This window comes from Macadamia integrifolia, chromosome 1, assembly GCF_013358625.1.
Source record: "Macadamia integrifolia cultivar HAES 741 chromosome 1, SCU_Mint_v3, whole genome shotgun sequence".
Taxonomy (NCBI): domain Eukaryota; kingdom Viridiplantae; phylum Streptophyta; class Magnoliopsida; order Proteales; family Proteaceae; genus Macadamia; species Macadamia integrifolia.
Genome location: NC_056557.1, coordinates 34,625,928 through 34,636,509, shown reverse-complemented (window position 1 = coordinate 34,636,509; position 10,582 = coordinate 34,625,928). Strand labels below are relative to the sequence as shown.

The 10,582-nt window shown below is 38.6% G+C and overlaps 1 protein-coding gene across 1 annotated transcript in view; it reads right to left on the bottom strand.

Moving 5' to 3' along the window:
- Positions 1-220: 220 nt before the first annotated feature.
- The window catches only part of LOC122085112, a 37,517-nt gene continuing 27,155 nt past the window's right edge, over positions 221-10,582 (bottom strand). The window contains exons 11-14 of the mRNA XM_042653554.1: positions 10,062-10,401; positions 9,811-9,972; positions 1,088-1,636; positions 221-637 (exon numbers count right to left, since the gene is read on the bottom strand). Of these exons, the coding sequence (XP_042509488.1) occupies positions 449-637; positions 1,088-1,636; positions 9,811-9,972; positions 10,062-10,401 (1,240 nt within the window). The 3' untranslated portion in view covers positions 221-448. The remainder of the gene's footprint in view (positions 638-1,087; positions 1,637-9,810; positions 9,973-10,061; positions 10,402-10,582) is intronic.

Here is a 10,582-nt window from a genome sequence, read left to right as displayed (position 1 = left end):
AAAGAGAAGCAAGGAGCAGTGATCTGTCAATTGACACCTCAGAACTAAGATCTTGCCATCGGTATTCGGTTGGTAGACAAAGGGCCAAGAAAGCGCAAGGAACTGCAGTCGATGGCAAAGGGAAGACAACAGCATCTCACAATGTCTGCAGCAGCAGTTTTTATGGGCACTTCCTTGTAGGATATCATGTCCAAAACAATATCATATTAACTAAGGATCCTGGACCTCAATATAAATGCACTAACTCATAAATTTACAATAGATGTGAATGACGTTTTGCCTGTACAGAAGTTCCATGAATAAAATGAATAAATGGTATGGCATTCACATTGATGATGCAAGAATTTAGCTATCATATACAAGACAACTCTCAACTTTGAAATACCACAGGGGGTAAATCTGGTAACTGTCCCCCAGTTTGTAGAAGTAATGCTTGGAACTGCAAATCTCAGGGTTTCCTCAAGGCAGATGCAGCACCCATGACAACTGCCAAGACAAGGCCAAGACCAGCACCAAGGGACGCACCAACAGCGGCAGCTGTCAAAGAACTTCCCTTGCCCTGGGAATCTTGATTCACATTAGCTGTCATTGCATGTTCTCTTGCTGATTCCAATAAAAGTCTATCTCTAGCGAGTTCCTGCAAAAGAACTAGCAGTGAGCACCCCAAAATTGAACCACAACTAGCCTTTAAGTTTACCAACTCCCAAAATCCCCAAATCAACTATGGAATGATAGCCTACTAAACTCATCCACAGACAAGACACAGATGCAAAGCAGTTCCAGTCAGTTGAGTCTCCAAACAAGGAGATCAACACCATAGCCTCACGATAGTCATAGAAATCCAATCTATTGGAATCTGTTTATAATCATTAAGTCCCTTAACATCCATGCACCTGTAAAGGATTCACCTAGATACCTCTAAAAGGGGTGATTTGTCTGCCTATGGATGAATCTTTATAATCTCCATTCTTTTCTTTACTTTTCTTTTTCTTTTTTCTTTTTCTTTTTTTTTTTTTTTTTTTTTTTTTTTTTTTTTTGACAGTTGAATCTTCTAGTTCAATACAGTTACTGGGTGAAGTCTCTCTACCTGTAAAGAAGACTCCTCATGGCTCCGAAGCACACGGTGAATGAGCTGACAAAGAGCAGTTACACCATCCACAGGCAGAACAGAGGATTTCCTTTGGAAAGGCATCCGAACAATGTTAATAGGAGCGAGAATAAGTTTTTGCGCACCCATCACCCCCTTAGAATCTGTATCATCTGTTGTACCCCATGACTGACTGACTGCAGCAGATGGTGTAACATAAGGGCAGGAATTGATAACTTCAGTTGTGTTTGGAGATGCTTGATATGCTTGGAGGACAGCCCCAATTGCTGCCTTTTGTTGGTGTGCACTAATAGAAAATTTATTTGTTATAGCAAGGACCCAAGGGATTCCCAGTGCTTTAGCCTCATTCAACAGAAGGACAAGTGCTGGCTGTGTCTGTGGCTGCGGCTGTGAATCATTTGATTGGTAGTACCGTGGTATCTTGTGTGACAGGTTATGCACAAGAACAATCAGATCAGTTTTCCTACTAAGATCACGCACTCCTGTCCACAACTCATCCCTGAAACGGGTGGCCTCCAGATTTAGCTCCTGTCACACAAAACCCAAAAAATAAAATGAATTAGATAAGATTAAAATCGGAAACACACAATCCACATCAATGCCTTGGGTACAAACTTTCTTGCAAAGTAGTTCCAGGCATTCCCAACAGCCTGAAGCAGCACTAAAGGCCTTTCTATGACCAAAAAGTTCTCCCAAATAAAACCCGTAGAAATCAACAAACTACAACATTGTTAAAAGAAGACCTTCATTATCATCTAATCCTTACCCTTAATCTTTTCAAAATTATTCTCTAGTTGATAAAATATCATAACGTCCTGCATCAGTCCTATTTATCATACTTTGCAACAGATTTAAGGGCTCCAGGAAACTGATCATGGACAAAGGAATTATGATTCTAGGAGAAATTTATGCCTCTCAAGCTGAGTACAAGAAGAGCAATGAAGGGTAAAAAATGGCATCTAAGGGTTTCTTCTGATGTTTATCTCAAGATGCCCTTGATTTCATTATTGCTTTGCATCACAACCCAATTGTTTGTAGGATTTGGAATATAATCATCCTAACATCAAGGTCCTCCGGAGACCTACTCCACCATCTTAACATGTTTTCTTCGTAAGGACAGCCAAAATGGCTAATATTAAGTCGGGACATCTTTTTTGTGACTACTAAGTCATTTAATTAACCAAGGTAGTGCAATTTCCTAGCAGATGCCTAGCCAAAAGTATGATGATAAGAGAACATATATAGAACCTCATTCTATATACTGAAACAGAATCTGAAACCAGTACCTGCTATTGTGAAGAGAGAGAAAGAATGACAGGAGAAGAGGGAGAGGAATAAGAACCACGAAAAATTCAATGTGTATGTCTACATGGTCTACCCATTTATTTATAATAGCAAACAATAGATACTTAGCAGGAGTCCTACTAAGAGTAGATGTCTAATTACAAGTTAAAAAACGAAAAAAAAGACTAACAAATCTAATTCTAATAACTTGAGACTCAACACGAAACTCTATTGCCTTGACATATACCATGATAGGGACACTCCCCCTCAAGCTGGAGTATGTATCAAAGGCTCCAGCTTGGAGCAACAAAAACAGAGTAACTGTAGAATAAATCTTGAACATATATAGCAACCGTGGATGCCAGTGAACGCATAAAACTTCATTCTGGTGGTAATATCAGCAGACCAGCCATCATTAGCAATAGTAGAGACAAATTCGTGTTGAATTAAGGGTGTCAATCGGTTCGGTTCCGGTTATTCGGTTCGGATTCAGTTCGGTTCCAAATGATGGTAAGGTGGACCATAACCAAACCGAGAACCGACTCAGTTCTATATTTAGATACTCAAGCCGATTCAATTCAGCTCGGTTCTGTTTCGGTTCCAATTTGGTTTTGCTATGCAATTTTAATTTGGTTTTGTACTTTGGTTTTAATTCGATTATGAAAATGGTCCCACTTTTGAACCATGAATGTGATGGACCAAAGGCCATAATGGGCTCAAGGTATAGGCCTTATGGCCATTGCTAACTCCAAAATTGTCTTAGGATGTAAATATGTGATGATAAATTGCAAAAAAACACTTACCACCTAAAAAAAAAAATAAGAGCTTGCAAAAAACACTCTTGAATCTTCAAAATTGAATATTGAAAAAATCCCACTTGAGTCTTAATGATACTACTATACTAGGGTTTTTTCCTTTTTTTGGTTTTAAGACAATTCAGTTTGGTTTCAGTCCGAACCAATGGTTCTTAGACCTGAAATCGAAACCGAACCAAACCGAGAAGCATACACACACACTCAAACCGAATTAATTCGGTTTGGTTCGGCTCGGTTAATTCGGCTCAATATCGGTTTTGGTTCCCAATTGACACCCTTATGTTGAATACACCCAGCCAGAAACGAACAAAATATGTGGTCAAGAACACCAACCGCAATCCAAAATATCATAGCAGCAACAAAAACAACATAAGCCCTTCTTAAGGAAGGCAATCAGTAAGTAGTAAGCTTCATTAACAAGATATAAAATTGCAAATATTGAGGAATTCAAAAGAACAAAAAACTGATGTGATTAGTAAAGATCACATGATTAGAGATCTGATTAGTAAAGATCAAATGCACTTATGAGCCCCAGATAGAGGTCACATATTAATTGAAGCATTGGTTGCTAAGAACCACAAGTAGCAGCATAAGGTTGTTGGGAACACAAGTAGCAGCATAAGGTTGTTGAGACCACAAGTAGCCTCCATGGTACAGGATCTCAGCAAGATCTCGATAAATAACTTGGTTTCACCACGTCACGAGTCAAAACCAATATCAAAACATAAAATGTACATGGTTTCAATTGAGATTTCCGTATCTTGGTGAAATCCCAATCCCAATCCCAATCCCAATCCCATATTTCATATCGGTATTTTTTGGGTGAAATTTTACATACCACTTCCTATAAATATTGTAACTCGACAAGACTAGGTCGAAATCTATTATCTCGACTAGTTTTGCTTGTTTGTGAAGAAAACCACCCCCATCTCCTATTTGCTTCCTTTATTTGCCAAATCTTACCTAAAAAAACTTGAAACAAGAGGACTTGTTGCTCAACAACAACAAAATCTTCCCCAAATTTAGTCAAACGGAAGAAAACTTGATTTGACATCAACAACAATATAGTTGTTATGATCCGACCCAACACTCATTCCAATACTAGGAGTCTAGACTCTAGGATGGGCATAAGGTGAGTCATCCTGGAATGGTTTATAATTTGATGCCTTTTATATCCTAATGCTTATTTAAGTTGTTTTACTTGAATTATATGTGTTCTAGTACTAAAGATTGTGTGGAATAGCCTAGTGTAGAGATTGTTTACAACGTAGAGAACCAACCTAGAGTCCAAAGTCAAACTTCCATTTTGTGTGTGAATTTTTAAAATCTAGTGTTTTCACTATGTTTAGAATGCCTAAAATAGGCTATACTACAAGTTTCAGGACCTAACTTGGTCATATGGCCACCGAAACCCAACCTCGAAACTTCCTAGAAAAAAGCACCTGGTTTCGGGCAAGATATCTCAGTTTTCGGTTAGGCTCGAAACCTCAACCTCGAACCATGGCGGAATAAGGTTGCTAGGGTCTACATCTTATTATTGAATACCACAAGTATAACCATCTTCATGAGAAAATAGTATTGTTGAGGACACGAGAGTAGATACGAACAGATAATAATAATCTTCAACATAGTTTTCAAGGCGACGACTAGGTGTCCAGGTGGTTTGCCTAGGGCATAGGCGACAGTCGCCTTGTGCACTGCATGTCGCCTTGTATTTTGACACTTATTTATGCCAAATATCATTTAAGTAAATGTTTTTTATATTTGTTATTTCAAAATGTTTTTTATATTTGTTATTTCATTTACTTAAGATATTATTCATAAATAAGAAAATACCCCCTATTTGAATCCAATAAAAATAATTTAAAATCAAATTCTAAAATGATAAAAAGTCAACCCACCAGTCCAAGAACAAAAATTGGATTTCGGATACAGGGGAGATTTTCAATTTTTAAATGCTGGGGTTTTTCTCAATTATGAAAATTTTATAAATTCTATTATGCTAAAACATTGCTAAAAACCAAAATTCCAGTAAAATAATATTTTTTTTTGATATCCATAAAATTATTTTCATTCAGGCAATTTTAACAGCATTCGCACACTTAAAAATAAGTTTGACCGGAGCATAACTTTGTCATTACAACTCAGACTTAAGTAATCTTAGACTTGTTGGAAAGCTGGTTTTATGTTAAAACTAATACAAAAAATCTCATGTAAAAATAAATCATTTGACCAGTCAAACTTATTATAGAACAAGAGCATTCCTCTAAATGTTATTTTTTAAAGAAAATTGCATTGCCACCCCCTGAACTTTGGTCCTTATTCAATGCCACCCCCTAGACTTTTCGAAACACCAAATACACCCCCTAAAAATTCAAACAATTTCAAATCAGTCCTTACCGTTAGCCGACCGTGTTAAGTGAATGAAAGTTTGTTAGTTTTTTTACAAAATGCCCAAAACACCCCCAGCTATTATGAGAGGACAATATTGCCCTCCCTTTCCCTTCTTCTTCTAAACCCACACTCTCCCTCTCACTCCTCACTTATACGAACAAGGAAGAAGAAAATTTGCAACTTGACCGTTCCCCTCCGGCGTGCGATTCTCAGACCATCTCCCCACTGGGGTGCTATTCCCTTCTTCTAAATCCACAATCTCCCTCTCACTCCTCACTCATACGAACAAGGAAATCCCCAAACTGAGAAGAAGACAACTTGCAACTTGACCGCTCACGTGCGATTCTCAGACCATCTCCCCGCCGGCGTGCGATTGTCAGAACCTCTCCTTACCCCCGCCCTCCTTAAACCCCGTTTTCTCACCTCTGCCTCCATCTTTCTCTTTTTTTCAGAGGCTGAGAAAGACAAACACGTATTATTCACATATTCTTCTCATCCAAGTCATTCTGAACTAATTTCAAACTACGGTTGAACAACTACTAACCCTTGCAAACCTTAGCATGAAGATTCTAGATGATGAAACGGTGGTCTTAACTTCTTAATAGAAAACAACTTACTTCATAAAATAGCCAGAACAATAGAGAACAAAACTTCTCAAGAGGACAATGCTCACAGCCTGAGAGAAAATGATAAAAAGATACTAGCATATGAAATAGACCCATACCCAACTATTGAATACCAATCTGTTACAATTGATAAGAAAAGTCCAAGCACTACCCACGCCTCATGCCTATCCCTTGTTTCACCATGAACTCCATTGACACATTTGCTGGCCTTGAGTTTCTACCCATATTAATGCCCACGTAGTCTTCTTGTAATGAGATGACAATTCATGATGGCCAATTACAGCCACAGTATATTCATGCCATAACATTTATTGACTGTTAATACACTAGCTATTCAATGGCAAAATGCATGGTTCTCTTAAATGTGCTTGAAACTAATACCAGCTGTCTCAGAAGAACAGACCAATGAAATGGTCAACCTCTCCGTCGCCGGGGAGGAGAGGTTCTGAGAATCGCACGCCGGTGGGGAGATGGTTTGAGAATCGCACGCCGATGGGGATATGGTCTGAGAATCGCATGCCGGAGGGGAGTGGTCAAGTTACAGGTTTTCTTCTTCTCCCTTGTTCGTACGAGTGAGGAGTGAGAGGGAGAGAGTGGGTTTAGAAGAAGAGAAAGGGAGGGCAATATTGTCCTCTCACAATAACTGGGGGTGTTTTGGGCATTTTGTAAAAAAACTAACAGACTTTCATTCACTTAACACGGTCGGCTAACGGCAGGGACTGATTTAGAATTGTTTGAATTTTCAAGGGGTGTATTTGGTGTTTCGAAAAGTCCAGGGTGTGGCATTGAATAAGTACCAAAGTTCAGGGGGTGGCAATGCAATTTTCTCTATTTTTTATAACTTAATATGACTTAATGTTAATTTTTCATGATTTACTATGGTTAAATGTTGATTTTTAATTACTTAATGTTGCTTAATCTTGATTTTTTATGATACAAGGTATATATGATTACTAAATAATGTTAGAAAATAGGAAAAATAACACTTGGTCGCCTTGTTCGCCTTAAGGCGGGTACCTTCTCGCCTAAGCGCTTAGACAACCCTCCACCGCCTTGGTTCGCCTTGTCGCCTTGACAAGTATGATCTTCAAATAAGTAGATGACACTTTGTTGATGACATAAGTAGAGAATAATGCCAGCTAAGTAGATAATAACTCCAATCTCCCCCTCACGTGTAGCATTACACGTGGACAATGCGGAGAATGCAATAAATGATCACATATCATCACATGGGAGTCAGAAACAAAATGACTTCAACCCCATACCAAAAAAAAAAAATAGTGGTAGCAAATAAAATCCCAGATAAGCCAAATTTAAACAAATTTGAGAAAATGATCTCCAATAATAACAATAACAAACATCACTTCATGTAACTACCAATATTCAAAAAAATGCTACTCCAAAGTGATGTGATTTAAGGCCTATCAAAGCAATAAAATTGCAAACATAAAAGACCAATGGCAATTCTGTAAATTCTAGCCACATTTATAGGCCCATCCAAGTAAAAAAAACTCAAACCAAATACTTAGTGGCAAAATAGTAACTATTTTGAAGGCCATAAGAGTAATGGCTGAATTGTAAATAAACTGTGTAAAGATTTGAGAACCAGAATCAAAGAAGAAGAAACAAGAGAGAGACAAAGAGATTGGTGTAACTTAGGAGTAACAATGTGTGATTGGGACTTCCCCTTTTATTCAATATATAGACTATCTATTACATAATCATAATCCAAATAGGAAAGTAGAAGACATAATCAAAAAAGAAACTAACTTAGTTACCAATTACCCTTAACCCAATAGGAAACTAACAAAGATATGCTTATGTCAAATATAATCCCATGGTATGGAGGTCTATGGTCACCCATAGCCCTCCAACCGACACACTTACTCATACTCTAACAAACTGAAAGTCACAATAGGGTGGCAGTACCATAATTTGAAATTCAATTATAAGCCAAAGCCAAAGGAGAGGAAAACTTGGAATGGTAAAGAAAACAAGGGTAAAGTGTAATAAACTTAAGATTGAAGGGTAATAAATTAGAGGTAGTAGGGAGGGATTGCAAGCTCATAACCGAGAAATCAGGGAATTAGGGGGGGGGGGGGGGGGGGGGGGACGATAACCATGGGGAGACTTTTTCAACCTTCGATCAAGAGACGATGGTGGAGAACCTGTGCCTGGGCCTAAATCGAGAGAGAGCTGTCCCTCAAATAACCACAAATCAACCTTCAACTGAGTCTTACGATAAAGATGAACAGTCCTAATTTTGAGTTTAGCTCCCAACAGAATTGGTCAGAACACAGACCTTGGCACAGCAAACAATACGAACAGCAATAAACTATCTCAATTTCCTCTGAAAACAGCAATAGCAGTAGCATAGAGCAAACGATATCACCGAGCAATAGCATAGGAATCATCATCAATCTCCTCCGATAAAAGCAAAACATGAATCAATATCAAAGCAAAGAAGGTCCTTCAGTGTCCTCCAATAACAGCAATAGCAAAAGCAGCAGCTCAATCTCCTCCAATCACATGAGACCAATAGCCATAGCAGGAATAAACCATAATCAATTGATATCAGCAAAAGATAATCAATTCATCAGTAGCAATAGCAGCAGAGCGATGAACAATTCAGGTATGACTTCATCATACAAATTTATCATCTTCATCGGTATAAACCCTAGTTCTTCTTCTATCAACTAGGGTTTCAGAAAGTGGAATGGAAAGAATAGGTGGCTGTACACCACATACTAAAAAACCCTAGTTTGACTCTCAAAACAGAGAGCAAGGAGATAGCAAGGACTAGTTACAGCTCTGATACCATGTAGCGAAACAGGATCTGAAACCAGTACCTGTGATTGTGAAGAGGGAGAGTAATATGAACCACGATAGATCCAGTGTGTATGTCTATCGTAGTCTACCCCTTAATTACTTAAAATAGCAAACAATAGAATCATATAGGAGTCCTACTAAGAGTAGATGTCACTTCAGCCTATTCTGTTTGCAATTAGTTCTACTAATACTCTTGTTTGACAATCGATAAGAAGGATCTAGAACTTTGTGACTGGAAATCAGATGAGGCTCTGCCAATTGCGAAACAGATCAGTCGCCATTGAAAGATCCCAGAGAAGTAACGGCGAATTCCTCATAGTATCCTCTGGCATTGGAAGATAGAGACTGCCCAATATACCCACTCCAATCCCGATACATGATACCTCAATCGATTAAATCATTGTTCATCAATAGAAGAGCATATATGATTCTCAATAACCTCAATAAATGTGATATGAAACAACATATTCATTAGTAAAACATGCACAAAATCTAGGTTCACACCTTGCAGTGAAAATAGATTTGGTCCAAAGTGGAGAACTCATTAATAAGAGCCACTCAGGTTTTCCAGTGACAAAAATGAGGCCTAGAGTAAAAAAAATCTTGTGTGCACAATTTAGAAGCACAAAGAAAGTAAAAATGAAATGCGTCGTTCACTGTATAACCAGTACAAAAGGATATATAAGTAGAAGACATAATTGTCACGATGACAGTATGAAGGGAAGCAGAAAGCTGATCAACTTAGAAAAGGTACCTGCAAATTTATTCCTGCTGAATCTGAATAGCATATGCCACCAGAAATTCCTTCTTGACTATTGACCTCTGGAGGGAAACCCTCAAGACAGATGGTGGTAGATTGGCCTTGGCCCTGGCCCTGGCCCAATAGAGCATTAAACAAAGAAGTTTTGCCAGCACCCTAAAACAATCCAGAGTCAATTTACAGCCCATCAAGCTATGAAATACCACAATAACAAATATAATAACAATAAATCTAAATAAAAATACCTCAAGACCAACCAATCGCACTCTACGAGTTCTTAGATGAACTTCCTCTGAGACGGTAGTAAAATCACTTGTACAGAATATGACAAAACCATCTAAACCTTCAGGGCGGATGCTTCCACCCTCCTGGTGTGATCCTATGTTGTATTTTCTGCTGGGATTGATGGATTCCGTATCAACTGAAGGAAAGCCCGGTATCAAAGGATCTACTATTATCTGATTTTTTGGGGGCCGTTTGAGTGGGGGTCCAACTAAGACCCGTATCTTTTGTAAATCCGTCTCTAATCCATTAGCTGAAGGATAAGGCGGCATTGAGGGTAATGACTCTACTGTGGTAGAACACCTGCACCCAAAAAAAATGTGATCTCATGAGACGAATGGGACATACAGAACAAACTCCCACCATGAACATGCTAATGAAAACGAAAGAATATATAAATGGTTGAGCGAGAGCATGTTGTCAAGCATGGTCTCAACGCAAGTGCCATCTGGGTGACCAGGCAGTGAATGGGGGGGGGGGGGGG